The sequence below is a fragment of the Mandrillus leucophaeus genome, unplaced genomic scaffold (genome assembly GCF_000951045.1).
Source record: "Mandrillus leucophaeus isolate KB7577 unplaced genomic scaffold, Mleu.le_1.0 Scaffold394, whole genome shotgun sequence".
In the NCBI taxonomy this organism is placed as follows: domain Eukaryota; kingdom Metazoa; phylum Chordata; class Mammalia; order Primates; family Cercopithecidae; genus Mandrillus; species Mandrillus leucophaeus.
Genome location: NW_012104187.1, coordinates 2,247,267 through 2,273,516, shown reverse-complemented (window position 1 = coordinate 2,273,516; position 26,250 = coordinate 2,247,267). Strand labels below are relative to the sequence as shown.

At 43.2% G+C, this 26,250-nt stretch overlaps 1 protein-coding gene across 2 annotated transcripts in view; it reads right to left on the bottom strand.

The window, feature by feature from the left end:
* Positions 1-26,250, bottom strand: part of PIP4K2A (phosphatidylinositol-5-phosphate 4-kinase, type II, alpha) — a 75,111-nt gene that overhangs the window by 32,087 nt on the left and 16,774 nt on the right. The window contains exons 3-6 of one of the 2 annotated variants that reach the window (XM_011991324.1): positions 24,680-24,832; positions 7,196-7,342; positions 2,893-2,934; positions 1,733-1,771 (exon numbers count right to left, since the gene is read on the bottom strand). In XM_011991324.1, coding sequence (XP_011846714.1) covers positions 1,733-1,771; positions 2,893-2,934; positions 7,196-7,342; positions 24,680-24,832 — 381 coding nt within the window. The remainder of the gene's footprint in view (positions 1-1,732; positions 1,772-2,892; positions 2,935-7,195; positions 7,343-24,679; positions 24,833-26,250) is intronic. The other variant, XM_011991325.1, reaches the window with a different exon arrangement.

Sequence of the window (26,250 nt, the reverse complement as noted above, 5' to 3'; positions counted from 1 at the left end):
TGTGCTCGTCACAGACGTTCAATATCTGAGTGAGTGACCCAGTGTCTCCTGGCTCTGCTGGGCTTGTTCTAGACATGCTTCTCTTCTCCACACATTCCTCCTGGGTGACCTCACCCACTTCCCTGTCTCTGCCGACCGTCCTTCCAGGGAGGATTCCCACACTCTTTTTTCAGCTGAGAGAGAGCCCCTGTGCAGCCTCTTGTGCCGACTGGATATCTGTTCTGACGCCGCACTGACATTTCAAACTCCTCCTCCTGCTCTTGTTTGCTATTTTAAGGAGTGGAATGAACACCTACCTACCCAACTGCCTAAACCAGAAACTAGGGGGTCTTCCTTAACCCCCTTTCCTCTATGCACACTCCCTGGCACCTCTGGCACTCAATCCCTCAGTTCTGTATATTCGTTTTCCCAGATCTCTCTGTAATTCATCCCCTTCCACCACATCCCAGCTCAGGCCAGCCATCTTCTCCGGGCTACTTCATCAGTCTCTCTGACAGGTCTGGCTTCCTTCCCTCCGTGGCCTCCTCTCTCCCTGCAGCAAATGCACCAAATGCTCCCCACCCTGCCTCTGACGCCCTCGCACCTGCTGCTCTTCCTCTGACTAACTCCTATTGATCCTTCAGGTTTCCGGACATCACCTTGTCCAGGAAGCCCTTCCTTGACCCTGCCCAGCCTGAGCCAGGGGCCCTTGCTACGTGCTCTAGAGCTCTCTGAGTGTCCCATCCGAGTGTTCACCCCATGATAACATCATTTCCTATTTAAGGTCTGCATCCCCTGCTAGATCTGTCTGTGTGTCTTGTTATTTTAGCTCTTGAAGCTAGGATAGTAGCCACAAAAATATTCACAGACACCTCTGAATGAATAAACAAAAGCAGATTTGCAAATCTGTAAAATTTAACTCAAAACTGCTATCATTCTAAAAGAAACAATAACCTTGAGCTCTGTTTTCAAATGGAATAGTTAAGAAAAAGGCATTTCCCAAGGTGACAGGCAGGCATAACTAAGAATACACATGTAACCTTTACATAAGCATGTGTTGACTTGGGTTAGTTTAGGTTTACATCCAGGAAGCTGCTTTCTAAATTCCTACTCAAACCAATCCTTCAAGTTGACTCTGTCTATAATCTTGCATAGTAAACTAAATGTGGCTCAAATACTACCTAAGGTCCAATAAGCCAGGAAAAGAGAAAAAGGAAAAGAGAAAAAGAGATGCAGTTTTCTTATCCTTATTTTTTTAGGCAAAAAATACTTGAATCATGTTTTAATAGTTGGAAAGGAGTTTAAGGCTTATCCAAGCCAACATTCTACAGGTGAGAAAGCAGACTCAGAGATGCAAAGAAGCATATTCAGGGTCACATTCGGTTTGATATTCGTGAAACGATGTTAGGTCCTGGTTCCCTGACCCACAGGAACGCGCTCTCAGCTGTCAGTGCCATTTTAGATTGTAAGTTTACTGCAATGGTGGCTGTGTTTTTCAAGAGCAAGTTCCATGTGGAATGTTCCTTCCAATCATGCTTGCAACAAATAACTATTTCACTATTCAACAATTTGATGAAGAGAAATGAAGTAGAACTCTCATTGGGTCAATAAAGTGTTTCTCGCTGGTGGCAGCAGAAGGGAACAGGAAGAATCGCAATGGCAGGGGTAGGAGACTAGAAGGAAAGAGTAAAGGTACTTGGGAGTGTGTGATCATGCTCCCAGGACTCGGGGAGACATACAGCAAGGTACTTACCTTTTCTTTGTCACTAGCTTCTCTAGCCACTGTAGAGCCCTGAAACACAAAGAAATAATAAAAACATGCACATGGGAGGCATTGGGTTTCACACGTGGAAAATATGAAAACGGCTCTGGGAGGAGCAAAGAGCCAGCTCAGCACCTGCTCTGCTTCGCAGCCCACGTGGAATGGGCTTCTCACCCCTCCCTGACCGTGGCTCTCTGTCCGGCCTATGCCCCCTCTCTGCAGGTATTCTTGGCCACTGGCCGCGTCTCCAGCCCTGACTCTATCATGCTCACCTGTGTGTCTGTGGTTCTTATCCAGCTGCTAGAAGTTAGAAAACCTGACCACCACTTACTTGAGCAATAATTTACTCAACACTGGATCAGCCCCACACTTTCTTCCTTGTATCAACTGCCAGAAATAGTCTTGTTATCTTAAAGAAGAGTCCCACTAGCTGGCTGTGGTGGGACCTCAGGGCGTTAAGTGCCTCTTTCCCTGCATTACGTCTTCCAGATGTGGGCACATCCTCGCCTGCTGACGTTTTTCTGCAACACTCATTGTTTTCTCCCATCTTAAGAGTTACTGATGAACACTCTTTCCTTACGTGCTATACATCAGTCCTCCACGGCCACTCTCTGACCCCATTTACTTTGGAGTTTCCTTCAAAGACACATAGTTATTTGTACCTCTTTTGTGCCAGGCCCTATGCTGAGTGCAGAGGTACAAAGTGGAGGAAAACATGGCCCTTGATCTCAGCAGTTTGTGCTCTACTGTAGTGGTGTTCAAAACTCTGCCTTAGAACTCTGGGTTGTGTAGGATGACCTGAGTCCACCTCAGAGGCTGACGGGGAGGCTTTAGGGGTAGAGTCCAAGCAGAGAAACTTCCCATGGCTTGTGGAAGATTTTAATTCAAAAGAAAAGGTGGGAGACAAATGGTCCGGTGAATTCCTAAGTATGGATGACAACCACAGTGTCTCGTACACAGCAGATGTCCTGTGTTTACTGCATAAATGGCTGGAGATGAATCACAGGCCAGTTTCCTGGGCTCCCTTCCCCTCCTGCACTGGACACCCCTACCACCATGAGGTCAGCTAAGCCACTTGCTTCTCGACCACCTGATAATAGACATCTATTGCCCTGGGTTACCTGGGTTAGCCATTCATTAAATGAACTTACAGTTGACTTTGGAAAAATGAAAGTGGCTTTTAGATTGGCCACCTGCAAAGAAATCAAAATTTTTGATTACTGGCTTTCATCGAGCAGCTCAGGCACTGACTAGGATGTGTGCTTCCTGCAATTCACAGATATGGAAACTTGAACGGAAGAGACTCCTCACATTGGGGAAAGGAGCCAAGACCAGGCTAGGGGTCTCCCCAGGGCCGATCTTCCATCCCCCTGGTGCTCAGTGTCCTCCGGACTGGAAGATCCAAGGGATGCTGTTGCTGGCCCAGGAGAATGTTAATGTTTCTTGGGGCGAGTCAGAGCAGCCCAAAGCTAACCCATCAGATGGAGATGGATAATGTGAACCATTCATGAAGGCAAACCTGAGAACCCATTCTATGACCACAGCCCGAGCCCCTCTGCACAGCCATGCCCAGCAACTGTTACTCGCCATGGTCTACTTTCCTTCCTTTAGGGATTCCTGAATATGGATCACAAGTAGCTACCTTTACACACTGATTTTTAACAAAGAGTGTTCCCAAATACTTTTTTAACACTGGGACATTTGTAATACTTGAGCACTGCCTATGCTGCTGGGTACAGGAAGAAACTATTCTGCTTTGAATTCTTAACCAAGTTGTTGGGGTGTGTGTGTGTGTGTGTGTGTGTGTGTGTGTATTCCCTCCTACAATAGCATCCACCCTGCTTTTGATTCTCAGGGAAGCTTCATCTGTATGTAAATGTTGATCATTAGCTTGGGAACAACAAAACACAAAACTCATCCAAGTTTAAATTAATTCACAATAAAAAAATTATAACAAAAATAGAAAAGGAAGGCCAAGAGTTTAAGCCATGAAATGATGCCAGATGTACAGGTTCCATCACAACTGAGAGCACTGGCAAGAACAGAGTTTATCTATGCCACAAGCCAGAAAGGGAGACGAAATTGTGAAAAGCAAGGCAAATTAAAATTAGAAGATTCAATCTCCAAGTATAATTTACTCCAAGATACGTTTACCAGATGCCTACTTGTCCGAGGCGCTCTCTTAGGCATTGCAGGGGGATAAAACAAACAAACAAACAAACCACAGTTAAGTAGAATAAAACACTTGCCCTTGAGGCACTTACACATCAGGAGAATGAATGAGGCAACCAAGATTCATTACCTCCCATATGCCATGCCTCATGCTGGACACGACACATATGTATCTTACGTAATCCTCAAAACATCCCTGCAAATGTAGGTAAAATTATCCCTGTTTTAATAGATGAAGAGACAGAGGGTCATAGAGGTTCAGCAACTTACACAAGGTCAACAAGTCATAAAAGAATAACATGTGACTTTAGAGGTCACTCTGGCTTTCTTCTCCGGGAAAGTCAGACAGAGTCCTGTGCGCCCTGAGTAGTACCACCAAGGCTTCACGAAAGAGCTGGTGCTGGCAAGGGCCCTGGAGGGCGGCTGGGACTTCCCCAGGGGGAATTCCGGGGGCACAAAATGGCTTGTTTGGGCTGAGACTTTGAGGCAGGACAGGACAAGGGTGTATTTGGGAAGTAGATCCAGTGTGTGGGGACTTCAGAGGTTAGGAGACAAGACCAGGACAAGAGGTTAGGAAACTAGACCATTTCCTTCACTTAGACTAGCATTTCTGAAAGTATGGTTCAGACCCTGGGGTCCTGAAACCAAAACTACACAAAGTCAAAACTATTTTTATAATAGTACTGAGACATTATTTGCCTTTTTCACCATCTTGATATGTGTATAAATACTGCAAAAACAATGGTGGGAAGAACTGCTAGCAGTTTAGCATTAAGTCAAACAGTGGCACCAATGGGTATTAGTAGCGTCTGTGATTTAATAAAAAACACCAATGAAAAAAACCAACATCATCAAAGAAACCCAGCGTCATTTCAGAAACCACTGAAGCCACACATCCTGGTTTTTACGACTTGTGAGCTGTGTACGAGTTGCTGAACCTCTGGCTAAGATGGTGTCTCCTACAAGCAGGCATCTAGTAAACACATGAAAGCATAAAATTAAATGTATCAAATCTAGACCCAGGAATACACGTCTTTCCAGTATTCTGTGCGGGAAGTATACATAAAGCACTTCTGTTTATAAAGAAGGAATGGTTTCTTAACTGTTTTCGTGATGGTTTGAGTTATGAGCTGAACTAGCCACCTTTTTCATGAAACAACACTTTTACTTGAAAAAACAATGACAGTCTATGTTTATTCAGATCTGGGCATGTGACCGATGTTTGCTACAAAATGAATGAAGCTGCTAGGCTCGCCTGTATGCTGAGGTGCTTGCTACATGCGGTCATTTCACAGAAAACTGACAGGGCTTGTGGCCAGTGACAAAATGTGAGATTCCAAGTAAAAAACCCATTTTTAAAAAACTTATATCCCCCACCCTGGGTCTGACAGCTTCCCAATATGTAAAAGACTTTTCTGATGACATTGGTGGTGACAGTGTTATGACTGTTTGATACTGTATAATGAAATGTGTCAATATTTGGAAGAGGCACATAACTCAGTGAACCAATATGTTCCAAATGGCAAGTGCATGCCTTGACAAAGTCACACATTCAGAACAATGCATGCAAACAGACCAATGGATTTTGATGAAGAGTTCAGAAAGTTCATTGATGTGATTTCAGATTTCATAATGTAACTAAGCTTTGAGAAATTACCTCTTGTCAAGCTTTGGTATAGTATCAACGAAGAATATCTACAATTATCCAAAAAAGTTGTTAAACATGCTTTAACAACTTTCCAAACTTCATTATTGTGTGAGTTCAGATTTTCTTCACATACTTCAGCGGCATAACACCGCACAGACTGACAGCGGAATCAGATATGACATTCCAACTGTCTCACATTAAGTCAAGATATTATGGAGATTTGCAAAAACGTAAAATAATGCTACTTGTCTCATTAATGTTTTTGCTTTTGGAAAATAGTTATTTTTCATAAAAATGTTAACATGTAATGGTTTTTTCATTTTTAAATAAACTACATATTCTAATATTTCTTATATTAATTTTTAATACTGTAAATATCCACAGACACAACTCACATCTGCAAAAGCTTTTGAGGGTCCTCTTTTAAGAGCGTGAAAGCGTTGAGACCAAAAAACTTGAGAACCAAATGTCAGAGACCAGAGTTTGGCAAACTTTTTCTGCAAAGAGTCAGAGGGTAAATGTTTTAGGCTTTGTGGTCCCAAATGGTCTCCGTGGTAACTACCCAACTCTGCCATTACAGTACAAAAGTAGCAACAGACAACACAGAAACAATGGGCATGGCAGTATTCCAATAAAAATGTATTTATAAAATTGGCCCAGCCAGGCGCCGTGGCTCATGCCTATAATCCCAGCACTTTGGGAGGCCAAGGTGGGTGGACTGCTTGAGTTCAGGAGTTTAAGACCAGCCTGGGCAACATGGTAAAATCCTGTCTCCACCCAAAAATACAAAAAATTAGCTGAGCATGGTGGTGCATGCCTGTGGTCCCAGTTACTTGGGAGGCTGAGGTGGGAGGATTGCTTGAGTCAGTGGGGCAGAGGTTGCCATGAGCCAAGATTGTGCCACTGCACTCCAGACTGGGCAACAGAGGAAGACTCTGTCTCAAAAAAAAAAAAAAAAAAAAGTCCTTCAAGTAGGATTTGGCATTCAGGCAAGTCAGTTTTTCAGCCCCTAATTTGAACATTCTCCCCTGAGTTGGTGATACCAGAAGCCAGATTATGTCGCTCTACTCTCAGAATTTCCAGGGGACCCCCTTTCTCTCCAAGCCTTTGAAATGGTCTCTGTACTTACAGTTCCCTCTACCAGCAACATTCTTCCTCAGCTCATTTCCTCATCTCCTTCAAGTCTGCTCCAATGTCATCTTTCTCAGGGGAACCTTCCCTGACAGTCCTATTTAAAACTCCCCCCTTCTTTCAATTCTGTCTATAGCACTTACCACTTCTGGGTATGCTCTATGACTAACTTATTACTTTTACTTACCACCTGTCTTTACCCACCAGAATGTCAGCTCCCTGAGTGCAGGTTTGGTTTATTCATACCGTTATTTCCAGCACCTAGAACAATGCCTGGTATGTACTTGAATATTTAAGTAGATGCGATATCTTTAACATGTGCCAGTGTTTTTTGGTAAGGCCGGCAAGCACTTATTGCCTCAGAGGAAGGAATACACTGCTACTTGTCTGGTAGCTTTAAGTGCTGAGTGGCTCCAAAGCATTTTTGATGATCAATGACAACATTTACAATGTAGAAGAGTAAGCTTGAGTTACCTCACAAAAATTCATAAAATCAATCTCACCTTTAAGTCGTATTTCCTATATACAGACAAACGGTGGCTGAACACATTTCTTGTAACTATCACATATATTTCAACTCCATCAACATTAAGCCGGTACATGCCCAAGAATTGGGGAAGAAGGGTGATCCCATGACATTCCACTATGTACTGCATAGGAGAGAAAAAAAAAGGAAAAAAAATCCAATCAAAAGATTGCTTCCTTAGATGTAAAATACATACACCTATGGTGTTTATACAAAGTGAAAACCTCCAGTCATTAGGGTCCTATTTACGGAAAATGGCCACATTTGTACTGCTTACCAATCACATCTCTGTTCACCATATCTACACAGAAAATTCAATTTTATCTCCAAACAATTTTTTTCCAACATTCCAAATGGAATTTGTAAGGTCAAACCTTGGATATGATAGTGTAAGGCAAGAGGACATGTGACTGTCTTTCTCAAATTCCTTTCAAGGGATATTACACTCCACCTAGCACCTTTGCCTTCTACCCCCAAAGCCCTGACTACAGGACTGAGGCAGAGCGACCTGGCCGCTAAAATCAGCTTCTCTAACATTGTTGAAGTCGAGATTAAAGAGGAAATTGTGGAGACCCCAGTGTTAGAAGCTGGGAGGGCTGAGCTAAGCTTCCCATGAGAGCAGGGCAGAAGGGGGCAACCCCTGTGACCGCAGCCCCTCACTCCTGCTCTGCCGGCAGATGGGGACTGCCTGGTTCCCGCTGGTTTCCACCAAGTTAACTGGACAAGCCCAGGGTTGACACCATTTCCGAGGAGAGTTGCAAAAACACAACATGACCTTGGCTGTTTTTCATGACCACATTCTAGAGGGCCACAAGATGGAGCCACTGCTCCCCGAGAGCAGATTTTCACAAAACAGGGGTCCCTCTGCACTTCCCAAAGGAGGCTTAGGTTTTCCTTCCTTTAAAATCATGGGGAAGGAATATTTCAAAAAAGCTCTATGTCCATTGACACATGTGTGAAATCTCCAGGATAATAAACAGCATAAATGGTGAGATTCCATTATTGTAAGCACTATACATGTTGGGCATATTCAGAGATGCTGATGATGCAGTTGGAGGGAATTCTGATCTTTTTTTCTATACTGCTTGAATTTTTCATTTTTTTTTAAATGAGAATTTTATAAAAAATACAAAAGTAATTAGAATGTCCTTTCAAACATTTTAGTTGTAAATACTGTTAATAATCAATTCTGATAATACTTAAACTACCTTAAGAATGAAAGTCTTCAGTTTTGATCATTAAAGATAAACAGCATTGGTACCTGACTTTGATTTTTGCCATCTAGAGTTTTGGCAAGTTTTAAAGCTGCGTCTTCCCTTTCTTTTTTCTTGTTGACAATAACTGAGCTATATATTTTAATCTCACGTAATTCCTGAGGAGAGTTTCACCTTGTTATTTGAAATTAGATGAGTGAAACATTTTCTCTCTCCTTTCAAAATATAATAAATTGAGTTTTGCTAATGCAAAACAGGTAGTAAATAGCCATTGCATGAAAAGAAAATTTCTCACATCTGATCTAGAGAAATAAAAAGGAGTTCTTGGCCTCTGTAGAAAGGTGGTTGGATGGGCCTTCAAACATGCAGACTGAGGAAGTCTAGTCTCCATGTGCAGTAGAGAGAACGTAGGTTTGTGAGCCAGAAAGGCGTGTGTGTGTGTCCTGGTGCCTCCATTTATGAGCTGTGAGATCTTGGGCAAGTTACCAAATCACTCCACATTTTAGCTTCATTTTCCAAAAAAAGAGCCTAATTCCTACCTTGAAGGTTGTTTTGAGGGTTACAGAAAAGAGTATGTCAAAATACTTCACACGATGCTGTGTACTACACTATACTGAAGATGATAATGATTATTTTCATTCAAAACTGTTAAGAAATTTTAATGTTACACCTGTTTTGTGCTCCAAACTGATATACAGACATGTACTGGGTGGGGTCTGCTCTGAGGCAGTTATTTTTGAGGCCCACAAGACAGTCCCTGCCCCGGGGCACACACCGGTTTTGGTTTGGATGCTCAATCCCTCGCTGCGCTCTCATGATGGACTACATTTACAGAATCCTGCCATGTCTCTCTGATTCAAGTTGCTGTACAGAGCCAGACGGCTATGTCTCATAGTGGAAAAGAACCAATGCTACAAATATGGTAAATAAATCTTTTGAATATTATACAGCAAATCATTGACTAGTTGCCCCCTCTTAGGAAAAAACACCCATACAGATTACATTCTATACCTTCCCTACCTTAAAGATTAGCTAAATTACTACACTGAAAAAAGATCAAATCTGTCTACTTTGCCAGGTGTGGTGATTCACGCCTGTAATCCCAGCACTTTCAGAGGCTAAGGTGGGTGGATCATGAGGTCAGGAGTTCAAGAGTCTCACTTTTGCCAGGTGTGGTGATTCACGCCTGTAATCCCAGCACTTTCAGAGGCTAAGGTGGGTGGATGGCTTGAGCCCAGGAGGTCGAAGTTCAGTGAGCCAAGATCGTGCCACTGTACTCCAGCCTGGGTGACAGAGTGAGACTCCATCTTTAAAAAAAAAAAAAAAAAAAAAAAAAAGTCTGTTTACTTTATCACCAAGTCTACACGCAGTTGTTCTCAAACGTACAGCTCACCTATGGGGCTCCTTGATGAATACCTAAAACTCCTGAGGATATAAATATGTACCAACCCACAAGTCATACCAAAGTTTATTAGACTGCAGTATTGCCAAGCTGCAGGTGGTATCAAAGGTTTAGAAAGCATTAATGGGTTAAAATTTTGCAGCAGAGAAAATTATACCCATTAACTCAATTTCTGGGGGGAAGCACTGGGAAAGGGGCACACTGTTGCATTTTCAGTGGAGGAACATTTCACTGGGTCTGTGAATGCCTGGTCTATGGACCTCTGTTCTCTAGCACGACGCGCTGTTGTAGGCAGATGTTGACACAAAGAGGCCTGAATGAGAATCCTGGTGGATTCTCCCAGTTGACCCAGAGAAAGCTGAGCACAAATTCATAACACCAGTGGGCCTAACTCCAAGGATTCCTACACACAGCAGCTGCTGGAGGGCAGCCCTGAACCAGGGAGACTGTAGATTCACAGCGACAGCGTTAGCTGGGGTCTCACGAGCCTCAGTCACGCTGCACAGCTAGGAGCCCCCCGATCCAGCTCCGTGTTCCTTACCTGTGTGACCTTGGGATAGTTATTCAACCTCTTGGTCTGCATTTGGAAACTGGGAGGTAATAATAGTACTTAATGATTAAATGAGTTAATTATAAAGTTTTTAGAACAGAGTCTGGCACATAAAAAGTAGTATAAAGTGTTATCTACCTTATGAACCTTTTCCATTTTCATCAAACCTCACCCTCATCACTCTCAGTATTCATTCATAGAGGTCGAGTATGGTGGCTCACACCTGTAATCCCAGCACCTTGGGAGGCCAAGGTGGGCAGATAGCTTGAAGTCAGGAGTTTGAGACCAGCCTGGCCAACACAGCGAAACCTTGTCTCTGCTAAAAATACAAAAATTAGCCAGGTGTGGTGGTGCATGCCTGTAGTCCCAGTTATGCAGGAGGCTGGGTGAGGCAGAAGGATCGTTTGAACTTGGGAGGCAGAGGCTGTAGTGAGCCGAGATCGCACCACTGCACTCCAGCCTGGGTGACAGAGCAAACTCCTGTCTCAAAAAAAAAAAAAAAAAAAATGTATTCATACATTCACTTAAAATACGTATTGAGCATCCATCACATGCCTGGTACCATGAGCGGTGCTGACTTTGCATTGCGGAGTGGAGACACCTGGTTCTTGTCTGTGTGCAAGTTATCCTATTTCAGGTGGAAAAGGGTGCCATGGGAGGGGAATGGCTTGTCTTCCGGTAGCCCCATCTCCCAGTGATACAGTTTGAATATACGTCCCCTCCAAACCTCACGCTGCGATGTGATCCCCAATGTTGGAGGTGGGGCCTGGTGGGAGGTGACTGGGTCATGGGGGTGGGTCCCTCATGAAGGGCTTGGTGCCATGGGGAGAACTGCTTACAGAAAAGGGCTTTCCAGTCTCCTTCCCCACCTCTCACCAAGCCATGCCAGCTCCCCACTGCCTTCCAACATGAGTAGAAGCTTCCTGAGGGTCTCACTCGAGACAGATGCTGACGCTATGCTTCTTGTATAGCCTGCAGAACTGCAAGCCAAATAAACCTCTTTTCCTTATATATCACCCAGCCTCAGGTATTCCTCACAGTAACACAAACAGGTGAAGACACTCAGTGCTTGCACGGCGGATCCCCTTCGAAGAGCAGTCTCTCCAGTCACACTGGGACCAGTCTTGTCAGGTTCCTGGGCATCCTCCCCCTCAGTCCAGGATCCTCAACCTCTCTCCCTCCACTAGCAGCTTCTCAACAGTGCTTAAATGTGCTAAAGTTTCTCTCAGGAAAGCAACAAAAACAAAACACAAAACACCCCCTCAATTGCAGAGATGCATGGTCTGGCACTGCCTGGATCCTGGCTTGAACGCACACTTTGAGGGCAACTGGGGACACCTGATTATGCCACTAACTAGGTATTTGGTGATAGTAAGGAATTTATCAGCAATTATCTTATACCGAGAAGTCCTTATGTTTCAGAGAAGCATATCAAAGTATTCACAGAGGAAATGTGTCTGTGATTTACTTTTGAAACACTTCTGCAAAAATAAAATGATGCAAAATAAAATGTTAATAATTGTTCAATCCAAGTGATGGGTATATGCTACCAATTTTCTGTCTGTCTGAACATTTTTACAATAAAAAGTAAAAAGAAACACAAACCATTCTTTGACTGCATGTCTTTCTCCATCTCTGGTCTCTGTCCTGACTGGCTTCTTGGCAGAGTTGTCTATGCTTATTCTCTATTGCTCTGTAACTCCCATCCATTCTGCAGCTCATCCTGCTCTGGATTTTACTTTCCTATCCCTTCAGAGCAACTGCTCCCCCTGAGATCTCAATGACCCTTAAGTGGTTAAATTCGACAGATGCTTCTCCGCCTTTCTCTCTCTTGAATCCGATGAACAAACAGCGCTCTTGTCCAGGGCTTCCTCCCTTGGCTTCTGAGACGCTATGTTCTCCTGGCAGTCCTCTTCCTACTCTGTCCCACCTTTCCTGCTCTTTGGCCAATTCTTCCTCCTCTACATGCAAACTGTCAGGGCCCTGACCTAGATGTCCTCTCGTCTTCTCTTTTTCACTGTGTACAGGCTACCTGATCTACACCTTTTGTTTTCACTTCTATCTGTGTCTCGGTAACTCCCAAACTTATGATTCCCAGTCCATGATCTTTCTTTTGAGTTGCACATCCATATAGGATTCATGTAATATGGCTTTCTGCTCCACGAATGTAAGCTCCACGAAGATGGCAAGCACTGCCCTTAGCAGGACCTCATGTGTAAAAAACATTTCATATACAACTGTTGAATAAACAAATGCAGCAAATAATTTAAAAAACCCAAGGTGTTTCCTACAGATGCCTACTCTCTCTGCTCTCTATAATTAACAGCATGACCCTTACCTCCAGGTGTTGTAAATATGAAAATTCTAGATTTTGAAGGCAGAAAAAACCCTGTCATTTATGATGAAAGGGAAGCCCTAGATTTCTCTCATGATGGCCATGACAAGTGAAGAACTTTACACAAGAAGTAGGAAAAAAGCAGGCATATGTCGGGCATGAAAGGATGAAAAGAGGGTACTACAAAGTAACTGTTTAAGGATGCTAATCTTAAAAAAAAAAAGGCAGTCACATGGTTAACTTGGGGGAGAATTCAGAAATGGTCACGGTTTATCTGTTCTAGGGCTCTTACCGCACATGCAAACTGTACGACGTAATGTATCCTCATTCTCTAGCATCATGGGAGAAATAGAACTTTGAGGAAGCGGGTAGAGCAGAATCATAACCCTACTGATATCAATCTGTCACTGAATAAGAGTAAAGAATCACATCCGATGATTTATACAGAATTCACACTTAAAATTCTCTTAACTTCCCAAAGTTTGTATGTACTGATGAAGTTGATAAATGGTGTTCTCTTTAAACCACAGAATCACATGCACAGCAATTAGAGGACGTCTGCCTCCTTCCCCTCCAGCTCCTCTCTATCCTCACCCTTAGAGGGGAGGGGATCTTTGGGCATAACACGGCTTAGACGTGATGCTCCCACACCAACAACAGAGGAGCTTGCTGCCTTTAAGATGCCCCATTCTGGCCGGGCATGGTGGCTCATGCATGTAATCCCAGCACTTTGGGAGGCAGGGGCAAGTGGATCACTTGAGGTCAGGAGTTCAAGACCGGCCTGGCCAACATGGTGAAATCCCGTCTTTACTAAAAATATAAAAATTAGACAGGCATGGTGGCAGGTGCCTGTAATCCTAGCTACTCAGGAGGCTGAGGCAGGAGAATCACTTGAACCCAGGAGGGAGAGGCTGCAGTGAGCCGAGACTGCGCCACTGTACTCCAGCCTAGACGACAGAATGAGACTTTGAGAAAAAAAAAAGAAAAAAAAAAAAAAAAGACACCCCATTCTGATGAATGTGGAGATAAGGAAAACAGGACCTGCTGATGACTCAAGCAGGGCCAAGATGCAGCTAAGGCCCTGGAGTGAGGGTGGAGAGGGCAGAGGCAGGAAGGGGTGAGGGGTGGAGAGGGCAGAGGCAGGAAGGGGTGAGGGGTGGAGAGGGCAGAGGCAGGAAGGGGTGAAGGAGGGAGACTTCCACGAGCACCCACGGTCTAGATGTGGCTACAAGGCAATCCTTCCCCACTGGCAAAAGGACATCATCAACACAGTTGTCCCTTTCTGTGATGGTAATGTCTCGCTTTACAGACTCGACAGGTGCAGTGCTCTAATGGCCCGGAAGGCTCCTCTGTAGAATGGATGAGTGCCAACTCCTGTCTGCAGCCACTTTGAAGTCCCAAGGCAGATGAGGCCACAAATGGACCAAACACTGAACAACGCTGGCCGTCCCTGTGTGGCTCAGAAATTAAGAGCACACACCAGATAAGTGGGCTTGTTCTCCTGGGAGAGCACAGGCAGCATGTACGCAACACTGAAGAGTGTTCCTTTCAGCAGTTCCTCGAATAGGGCTTTTCCCCTGAGGCATTCCTCCTGGTGGCACAATGCTCACCTGTCATTTCCACCTGTCTGACTCTGCAGGTCACCTGTAGCTAAGCCCTCTGCTCACATCAAACAGCAGCTCTGCCTGGCACCTGAAGCGGAGGTTTCTAGATGTCTGTGATGCAGCCATGGCACTGAGCTTCCATCTGCATAGGTGCTGAAAATCTGCTCTCAAACTTTATAAAAGTGAACCTGATTATCACCAATTCTTCTTACACTTGCCATATGTAGCTAAGTCAATCACACTTATTCTTGGGGTCAGCTTTCCTATTCTCAGTGTTAAATTCACTACGTTACCTATGCTTGCATTTTACAATATTGTTTTTGTCTAGCTACTTGGGAGGCTGAGGCAGGAGGGGTGCTTCAGCTCAGGAGTTCAAGATGAGCCAGGGCAACACAGGGAGATCCTATCTCTTAAAAAAAAAAAAAATTGAAATACTCCTTTTATTAAGTACTGTTCACTTCTGCACTGTCATAGCTGGGCACCTCTTGTCACTTCCCTTCATTACTTACCTCATAATAGCTTCTGCTAATTCTAAGAGTGCTCTCAGAAACGTTCCTATATGATGGCTTTATTTTTTAATTTTTTCATCTGTAACATGCATTTCCAACACTAACAGTTTTCACTTTTTTCTGTCTTTTTTAAAAAAACAATTTGCTTACAGCTGGGCATGGTGGCTCATGCTTGTAATCCCAGCACTTTGGGAGGTCGAGGCAGGAGGATCGCTTGAGTCCAGGAGTTTGAGACCAGCCTAGGCAACATGGCAAAACCCCATCTCTACAAAAAAAACAGAAGAAATGAGCCAGGTGTGGTGGCACATGCCTGTATTCCCAGCTACTTGGGAGGCTGAGGCAGGAGGATCACTTGAGGCTGGGAGGCTGAGGGTGCAGGGAACCGTGTTTGCACCACTGTACTCCAGCTTGGGCTACAGAGCAAGACCCTGTCTCAAAAAAAAAAAAAAAAAAAAAAAAAAAAAAAAAAACTACTTATAAATGATGTCATCAACAAAGGTCAAGTTTCTCCCTTCCTAATTCTCCCTCAGAACTTTTTCCTGTACTACTGTGGGCTTGTTAGAAACGTAATGCAATGATAAATTAGAGTCGTGGAATTAGGCTTTCAAAAACATAAAATGTTAACAGCCACCAGACCTAGGTTTCCTTTGCTCTTAGGCACTCACCGAGAATAACAAGGGTTATGAAGCCCCGATCTGTTGCTCTTCTCATGGAGAATGAAATGCCATTAAGAGATTCATAGCTGACTGAAGGTTGCAGCAGAGAGGGTTCTAAGTGATGTACTGCAACAGATAAATATTTATAACTCCGCATGATAGTGTGAACCTGGGCTCTGGCTTTCGGGAATTGCTGTTATTATCGTGTTTCACTCATTTTTTTAAAAAAAGCTTGAAGTGACAATTTAATATAGCATCAAATTAGTACTTCAATGTAAAGTCTTGTTTCATTTTATGTTTTTGAAAGGTTAAATTATCTGTAATCCTTATTGTACCACGGGCTATGTTTATAGATTATTCCTACAACATACTTCACATGAAAGAAAAGGAAAGGGAAAGGAAGGGAAGGAAAATGAAGGGAAGGGAAGAAAAGAAAGAAGTCCAGGCAGCCTGAAATTATGGATTGCTCTGGTGTACAATGGCCAAATAAGTAAACAAATGACACAACTTTCTTTGAGTGGATGTCTTGGTATATTTGGGGATAATGGTCTGTAAGTGTCAGTTAATATAATTTATTTTGATTTCAAATCGTCTTGAAGTAAAAAAAACCAAAACAAAACAAAACAAAAAAACCAAGGACTACATTTAAGCAAATGTAACAAATAATATAACAAATAAAACTTTACTGCTTTTCTTAATTAAGCTTGATAAAAATCAAGCTTAAAAGGAATAAGCATTCTTCTGTAGTATTTACACAAATTCTTCGTACTGAGATATGCAGAAATGCCTAAGTGCACACACGAATGTGCCTAATTCAATTAGTGACACACCATAATAAAGACCCGTAAATAACATCATCATTAAAAATGAAATAACTTTGTAAAAAATACAATAAAGTGCGTTATTATATGTACATATGCCATTGTTACAAAAAGCACAGAATGGCTGCTCCACACATGACCGCTGGCAGGGAGCTCTGACAAGCCCAAGGCCTCCTGGACAGCCCCATCCCAGACAGGAAGCTTAGCTGGTATCAAACGCAGGAAGGTTCCAGAATGGCCCTTGTATCCCACACACAATTGGGAGCTGGGGCCTGAGCGGCCTATGCCTGGGGCTGGGGGTACTGAGCATTTGAGCAGGTGCACCCGAGAGCAGGTGTGTCCAGGGAGCATGTGAGCAGCTGGGATCCAAGCCAAAGTGTTGGAGGTGCCAGACAGAGCCTGTCAGGAGCACATGGGTGCAGGGACACTGAGGACACCAGCATGGTGGGGGAGTGGGCCCAGGGGCTCCCACTCCTAGCAAAACCCTTGAAGGGTGCAGACAGAGTCCAGGGCTGGGAATCCCCACCCTCCTCTTTTGCAGAAACAAAACTCTCTGAAAAAGAGCCTCCCTAAATTAGGGGCAGAGGCCTTCCCAAGCATTGCAGAGGTGAAGATGAAGCTATGAGTTTAGCAAGACTCTCGGACACTAAAAAAGCAAGTGTAGCCACAGAGATGGGATGCCCAGATTCCCTCCAGGGAAGGCCGTGCTGCCCAGCTGAAGGTGTGCAGTCCGCAGAAGGCCTGCAAGGGCAGCTCCTTCTAGGTCTGCCTTCCGAGGGCAGCCTGTCATTTTGGCCCAACATAGGAGCCTCTAGTGCCCCACGAGGTTAGCCGAGGCTTGACTGGGCCAGCAAGGCAGTCTGACTTCTCCCTCTGCCCAATCTCACTTCTTTCCTCTTCCCTACATAAGTTTTGATCCTGATCAACATCTTGACCCCAAACTGTGTCAGCATCTGGTTGGGCAAGTCACTGTGTGTGAGAGTTGGCAGACTGAGACAAATTCAGGCCCCCAGGAATTACAGAGGTGGGGACTCTCAGGAGTAAGTTTTGAACAGTTATGTGCAAAACATCTAAAGAAACAAAGGATGCAATTTCACAGATGAGCATAAAACAATAAACTATCAGGAATGAACTGTCAGATTTTGAAAAATCTTCTGGAAAACTTCTAGAATAAAAAAGATAATTGTTGAAATTAAAAAAAAAAAAAAGGATTAGAACAGTTGAAGAGAGACTTAGGACTGGATGATATACTTTGAAGAATTTACCCAGAATTGGGCAGAGATGTTTGGAGATGGAAAATGGGAAAGAAAAGTTAAAGATGGGGAAGCCAGAATGAGCACATTAAAGATATACTTGTTGGAGAAACAGAAGGAGAGAGGTGAGGCTGAAAGAGAAAAGGACCGCGGAACTTCCAGGCCCTGGGGAAGAAGTGCCGCAGGAAAAGCTTGCTGGGGAGTGAGCTGGGCAGCTCCCTGTGAAACTAGGAGCAAATGGCTGAGGATGTTGGGAACAGAGGGCTACAAACGCCCCTGTCAGCAAGCTTCGGGGCACTCGTTGGGCCACAGGAACTCCCAAGATGACAAATACTTTCACCCGTTTCTAAAACAGAAGCAAGACGTGTCCGCAGCTTCCAATGGCAGCAGAGGGTCTATTGGGAGCTTGTGTTTAGTCTCATAATCTGATACTTACACAGCACTGAGAATATCCAAGTAGATATTGGATATCCAAGGAGGCCCCTCCAGACCCATCCAGTCAGAGCCCTGATGAAAGTCTAAGAAGCACTAATGCAATGTAGAACCTTTTCTCTTTTGGTGCTACAACCCTCTCCACTCTTTTTTGCTTTTAGCTTTTATGGTCCCTATTTTCTCAGTTTTGTTCTACTGAAGCCTCATCCTTTGAATAGTAACACCAACGTCCCTGACCTTCGGGAAAGGATAAGCAGATGTACTATCAGGAGATTTCAAGGAAGTCACATGCTCACCCTCAAATCCTTGAAATTTGAGGTGCTAATTAGCTTATTTAACAGGGAATTCAGATTTGGAGGCAAACCTTCTGGATTCAACTGAAGGTATTAATTGTTTCCCCAAATAAAAGGATAAGAAAGGAATTTAAGTCATTTTTAACAATTTCACCCATTTATCGATTCAGTCACTTTGAAATAAAAAAGTAAATTAAAATGCTACATTTCAAAAGCTATTAAAACACTCAATAATAATTTCATAAGGTATTTCTTGATCACCTACATTGCAACTTCCCTTGGGTTACACTGTAAGTTCTATACAACTTCTGGGAGGTATGTTACCGACAATGCCTCTCAATTTTTTTTTTTTTTTTTTTGAGACAGAATCTCACCCAGGCCAGAATGTAGTGATGCCACCTTGGCTCACTGCAACCTCTGCCTCCCAAGTTCAAGGGATTCTCATGCCTCAGCCTCCTGAGCAGCTGGGACTAGAGGCATACACCACCAACCCCAGCTAATTTTTTGTAGTTTTAGTAGAGACCGGATTTCAGTGTGTTGGTTAAGCTGGTCTTGAACTTCTGGCCTCAAGTGATCTATCCACCTCAGCCTCCCAAAGCACTGGGGTTACAGGCATGAGCCACTGTGTCCAGTCAATACTTTGAAATTTTAATTCAAGTTGAAGCTACATGATACCAAAGCTCCCAATGAATTCAGATCAGTGGGGGGGAAAAGTCAGTCAATTTAAGAAAAAAAGATATTCAAGTGGGTTCTTTGCCTTTTTTTTTCCTTTTTGAATGCTCTAACATTGTTTAGCTAATCAGCTGATAATCATCATTTATAGGACCTGAGTTTCTTATAGCCTAACAGAAATGTGAAAAGGATATTTACAGCGAAACATTACTTTCCCAACTACAAGTAAGAGAAAATAAAATGAAGTAAATGAAATTTATGAAAGTTTGCTGTGCTTAATGTGAATTCTCCATTGGTCTGAGAGATGATGCTTTCCTTTCTTTGCACAGAGTGAAAATTACGGTACAATTTGGGCAGGAAATGAAGAATAGAGCAAGATACTGGAACTTGGGGGAAAAATCTAACTCCTTTCGGCTGAAATCTTCATAATTCTGCATCAGTGCCATAGCCTACCAGAAACCAGGCCCCCTAGTGGATTAAAACTGTTAAGGACTGAATGCCACATTAGAATGATTTCAACACGGAGGTGTAGGAAATTAAATACAAGAACGGTATTTAATTAAAAATCTTATTCAGTCACTCATTTATTACTTTTCTTTCTTTCTTTTTTTTTTTTGAAACGGAGTCTCACTCTGTTGCCCAGGCTGGAGTGCACTGGCGTAATCTTAGCTCACTGCAACCTCCACCTCCTGAGTTCAAGTGATTCTCATGCCTCAGCCTCCCGAGTAGCTAGGACAACAGGCATGCGCCACCACACCTGGCTAATGTTTTTGTATTTTTAGTAGAGATGAGGTTTTACCATGTTGGTCAGGCTGGTCTTGAACTCCTAACCTCAGGTGATTCACCCACCTCGGCCTCCCAAAGTGCTGGGATTACAGATGTGAGCCACCATGCCCGGCCCGTTTAGCACTTCTTATACACCAGACACTGCTCTGAGCATGTTATAAATATGAATTCACCTAATTAGCACAACACCCAAATGAAGGGGGTACTATTATCCAAATATTATAGACCAAGAGGTATCAAGAGTGTAGGTAACTTGCCCAAGGTCATGCCATTGGCCAGGGGCATCGCTGGGACCGGAAGGTGGCTGGCTGGCTGGCTCCAAGTCTTTGCTCTTGAACCACCAGCCATACCAGATAGCTGGGAAGGTCAGTGTGTCAGAAAATTAATCCCAGGAAGAATTTACTCAAACATTCAAATAACTAGCAATGTTCTACTTCTCCAGAGGCTGGCCTTGGGGCAATTTTAACCCTCCAGAATATAATTGCAACTGTGGCTGCCTTTCATTAAAACAAAATGAAACAAAGGAAAAGGAAAAAAAAGGGCTGTTGGGTAACCAAAGTTGTCAGAAAGTCCACACAATTCACTCCACGGGAGAAACCCTCTATGAGAGCCTCTCAGCAACTGATATGCAATTGAACAATCTGCATTCCTTGTCTAGATTTGGAAGGTTCAGAAGCCCAGAGAATTCCAAGGTAAGAGCAACAACAAGCAAGAAGAAACAGAAGAACTGACGATCACTACTGAAGCAGGAGACAGAAAGTTTCTTAGATACAAACCCTAAAAGTACTCTAGGTCCACATAAAGTAGGAATGAAGGCCTGACACATACCTCAAATACCTCTGAGCATCTCAAACCACAGGGAGAGAAATGCAAAGCTTGACAGGCCTCTCTGGGTTTACCAGTGAGAGGCCTGTGCCCGGTCACATGGAATCACGCGAGGGTACGCCAGGCTGAGCCCACACCCAGTAATATTCATCAAAATCTTGTTTGGAAGTGGCATACAAGAACAGCCTGAAAAACATTCAAATAGAAGCCAGACTGGGAGAGGGCTAGGCAGCCGGTGTGCATTGTGGCCTTTCTCTGTAGAACAGCATTTACTAAATGTAAACTACACGTTGGTGTGGCCTCTGCTAACTGCTGCGGGTGTGATGTTTGACTCGGCAGACCGGATCTTCCTTCATGAACACCTGCCAACCTAAGCAGGGTCCCAGCCCTGCCCTCAGCGAGCCTAGCAGGGGTCACCCCAAATAGATTAGTATCAAATAAACTGTGTGAATGATGAACCTTTTATGAGGTTTCTGTGGCATTCTCTGATTACGGAATTAACACTGTTACTCTTCACTGCTGCTGTAGTTTTAAAAACCTCTTCTATGTGAGATTTTGCTGAGATGTATACAAGTGGCATGTTCATCTTCAATGGTCAACATTTGTGCCACCCACACATTTCCTTGTCCTTAATTTGTTTTTGTTTAAATGTAATTTAAAAGTGGACAAATTAGCAAAACCAAAAACAAAAACAAATGGTGCTGCAACCGTGGCTATATTTACACATGGCCTATATTGATAATTAGCAGCCTATATGGACCTTTTTTTTTTTTTTTAAGTTCTCTGACATTCTTGTATGTTTCTCAGCCTGTGGCAAGGATGTTGTTTTATCAGGTCAGGTGTCTTGTATCTGCTCTGTGGGGAACTCCTTAGAGTCAACCCTGCTGGATCTTAGTACCAAGACCACTTACATTTCTCCCTGGCAACAGACTCAAAGTGTCAAGCATGCTGGTCATCTTGGCATGAATGTCTACACTCATTCCAGGCTCCATTTTGTGCCTTTATCTTTCTGCCTCCTCCTTTTCTTTTTTTCATTTATTCTAGCCTGTATTTTCAACTTCTTTGAAGGCCACCTTAAATCCTTTCTAGAATAAGGTCAAGAGTGAATACATGAATAAATGAATGAATGAATGAATGAAATGCAGGTGCAGAAGCTGAGTTCAGAGATCACCCAAGAGGCAGTTCCTAACAGGTGAGGATCTACGTCTCCTGACTTCAACTTAGTGCCTTCTAAATAATTTACATTAATAATGTGATTCTCAATCATTAAGACCCTACAAATTATATTTAAAATATTCTGTTTATAAAAACAAAAAAAATATAGATGTTGGATAAAGGAGACTTTTCTGAATAAAGAACACACCAAGAAGATAACAATTTTGTAGCAGTGGAACAAAAGGAAGTCTTTACACTGTTAAAGCCCCTGGGAGGTGTCAATAGACTTATTTTGATCCCACACTTATTTTAACACTGGGGATGTGTCAAATCCCTATGTTAGGTTACAATAACTACCCCAGAGAAAACATTACAAATTGTGATTTTTGTAAAGTCAAAGGATGCTAAACTCAAAGTTGTCATCAAGAAGTTGATACTTCAATTGTGTGTCACATTTTATTAGCATGGTATCCTAGCTATCTATCAGAACAATATGTTCTCATCAGTCATGAGATATCACTTTGCTTTGAATGTTCTGAGACAACTGAAAGAAAGTATAAAAAGAATGCATAAGTACAACATCAATTTCCAGAGGAGAAAAAATGAAAAAGTAGACTGTTTAAAAGGTGAAGAGTTAAAAGCTGCAACCTGTAATTCAATTCGTTTAGATAACAGAGCCTCAATGTCTTCCCCCTCACAGGTACCGTCCTGACACTTTAAAATTTCCTTTAGAATAAGAGGCAGTAACATAAGCAGTGTAGAACAAATTTCAAAAGGAATAGATATTATAAAAGATTTATTAGATACGAAATGAATTTAGAGACTGACTGATTTTAGAAGACAAACTAGAGGCAGTACCACATTTCGAAAACAGAATATAGCTCAAAGATCTTTATAGACTTCACTGCAAGCAAAATGTAATTGATCATACTTGCAAAGATTGGAAGAACAAGCAACTGCCAAGAAAGAATCCATGATATTAGAGCATCATGCATGACCCCAAAGTAATGCTTTGGAAGGGATGTTTAAACAGACATCTAGGAACTCACAAGTCCAGGCCAGTGCTGCCTTCAAAGCAGATGCTTAGTAAGTGTGATTGTTTACACTTGAGAATCGTTTTATTAATATAGTCAGGGCCTGTGGCACTTTATTTTGAATACCCTTTGTGACAGCCAATTTTTACCTTTGGGGGATTGGGAGCTGTTCAAATTAAAAACACAGTGTGACTCTGCTATGAATGGAAAGTTTGTGACCCCCAAAATGCTCATGGTGAAACCCTAACCCCCAAGTGATGGTATTAGGAGGTGGGGCCTTTGAGAGGTAATTAGGTCATGAGGTTAGAGCCCTCATTATGGGATCAGTGCCCTTATTAGAAGTGACAGAAGAGGGCTTTTGATCCTGTCCCCATCACCCTACTCCCGCCAACGCAGGACGATACAGTGAGAAGCTGGCTGTCGGCAAACTAGGAAGAACCTGACCTTACTGGCACCCTGATCTCAGACTTTAATCTCCATAACTGTAAGAAATAAATTTCTGTCATTTAAGCCACCCAGTCTACGCTTTTTTATGACAGCTCAAGCTGACTAAGATCCTAAAAGCATCAACGTGTGTATGTGTTTTAAACACCAGTTCTGAAGATGATTCCTGGGATGTTGCAACAGCAGACATGTTCATATCATATGACTACAATTTCTCAAAGTGACTTAGTTGTTATGTCATTTTTATACCATAGATGTTATCTTGATAATATTGATGCTATGGCCACCACCATACATTGAGTATCTAGTGTGTGACAGACACTGTGCTAAGTACATGACATGCATTTTCCTATCTAATCTTTAGAATCCACATTAGGTGTTATTATTATCCTGACTATATAAACAAAGACACTGTGGCTTCAAAATCCAGGCAGGGTGTGGAGACTCACACCTGTAACCTTTGCACTTTGGGAGGCCAAGATGGGAGAAATGCTTGAGCCCAAGAGTTCAAGACCAGCCTGGGCAACATAGCAAAACTCCACCTCTATAAAAACACAATTTTAAAAAATTAGCCAGGCATGGTGGTGCATACCTGTGGTCCCAGCTACTTGGGAGGCCGGGGTGGGAGGATTGCTTGAGCCCAGGAGGTTGAGGCTGCAGTGAGCTGTGATCACGCCACTGCACTTCAACCTGGCAGCAGAGCAAGACCCTGTCTCTAAAAAAACAACCAAGTCCAGAAGTCACATGGTTAGTAAGTGACAAGGCTGGGATTTGAGCCCAGGATTGTCCAACGCTGGACTTCACGCTCTTACACTCCATGGTGAAGGAGGCCTCTTACAGTGCGGGCTGGGCCTTGGGAACATGTGCTGTACCAGGGAAGCTTGTGCTGGAATTTACTCCATGAGAGACAGATTGCTGCTTCCAAGGATGGTCGATTTTACCTCCAGTGATTACAATGGAATTATGCTCGGGGATGAAAAGCGGGCAAGAAGCAGACCAACACTCACCTTCTAAAATCAGAGAGCTTGCTACGTAGCAGATTGGAATGGGGTGGGCCCTGCTGGGGCCAGGACAGAAGAACCACTGACAGCAAAATGGGATTTGGAGGTGTAAATGGATACAAACTCAGAGGTCAACACCCAATCTCTGGCACAGGCAAGAACTTCTGCCAAGTTGCCATATCTTAAGCTGAAAGATTTCAAAATCAGAGCAGTGATAACTGAATCTATTATACAAGAGTATTTAGGTTAAAAGTGTTATATAAATAATGAATGACCTTTATAGCATAAGCATGCCTAAACATTAACTGCCAGGAATCTGGCCACTGTAATTTTAGAACACCGGGTTAGAGGAGATTTTTATGTGAAATGTGTTCTTCTTGTTCTCTAACTATATATTTAAATCTTTGGCCTTGGTGAGAAATCGCTATGCATATTAACCTTCTTGGAGTTTCAAGTAAATATCAAGAAAAATTACCTGGTGGTATTTCTTCAGGATGTTGTGCATTTCGGCCACGTCTTCACTGGTAATGGTCTTGATGATGTATCTTTTGTCGTAGGAAGTGTGAAAACGAGCTCCACTGCGGGCCTGGGAGTCGTTGGGGAGGGGTGCACTCCTGGTCAGGGAATTCTTCCCGGGTGGGGTAAGAGGGGAAGGAAGGGGGGAAGATAACTAGTTAAAGGTGTGGCTTTCTTATTCCCAGAGAATTTGTCATCATTGGAAGTTTTCAAAAACATCTGTGTCTGGGATAAATTGATAAGTAGGACGACATTTTTACATGCACCATAACTCACATTGCAAGCCTTTCAGATGAAATGAAAACAGCTTGAATTGTACTATGATTCTAATATCCTTAAAGCAGACTAATGTCTACAATGATAATCAAAGTAACTTTAATCACTTAGTTCTTTTCACAGTTGGACAAGATCTCAAAGTTTTCTTCTGAATAAAATTAGGTTCCAGTCATAAAAGAAAATTTTACAGTCACTGAGCATTTCCTTACATGACAGGTATCATGCCAAGCATTTTGCACAGATTATTTCCCCCAATTCTGATAACATTCCCATGCAATTGTTACGATTGCTATCATCATTATTTTACAGATGAGGAGATGGGGATGAGAGAGGCTTAGTATCTGGGCAAAGGGCACATAGCTAGCAAGGGAAGGGCTAGAATTCTGACTCCAGTGTGGCTGGCTCAGAACCCAAACTCTCAACTAGTAAACTACTCAACTAGTAAAGTACTTAACTTGCAGACTATGCTAACTGTGTGCCCCAGGAGGAGAGGGCAGGAGCCTGGGACAGTGTCTTCTAAAACAGCTCCTCCTTAGGCAATTTGAATTCGGTCCATCCTCCACTCCCTACCGCCATTTTTGAGAACTACTGATATCCTGGAGGGTGGACACAGAGGGTCTCTGAGTAGGGGCTCTTCTGACATCATTCACTCCAAGATCTGGTTCATGCTAGTGACACTGGCTAGGCAGGTCTACCTTTCTCCTCCCATGTGACTTCTGTTCAGATCTCCTCTTTCTTACATCCTCCAAGAAGCCTCCTCCTTGTCCCAATCTCCTGACAATGGCTGTCCAGGCCATGGGGTCTAGCAAACCCCACACATGGTTAGTAAGTGACAGGGCGGGGATTTGAGCCCAGGATTGTCCAACGCTGGACTTCATGCTCTTATACTCCATGGTGAAGGAGGCCTCTCCCAGTGCGGGTTGGGCCTAGGGATGGCCTGTGTGGGATTCAAAGGCAAACATGCTTTCTCCTTTTAACTTCCTCTCTAGAGTGGGCATTCAAAGGCCTCAGTGGCCAAATGCTGTCAGGTTAAGGGAATATGGATATCTTCAGAGAGGCAGGTGATAGCTAGCTCTGCCCATGGATTTGCAAAAGAAAGAGTGCCTTTCTGTCTAGTATATTCCAGTCTCTTTATCCTTTCCTTCCTTTCTAGATGAAATCAACAGGACTGAACCACTTGAGGTAGAATCAGATTGCAGCAGTGCAGGGGTTCACGCAGGCCCTACCTATGCCTGAAGAGAAAAGTGGCCCATG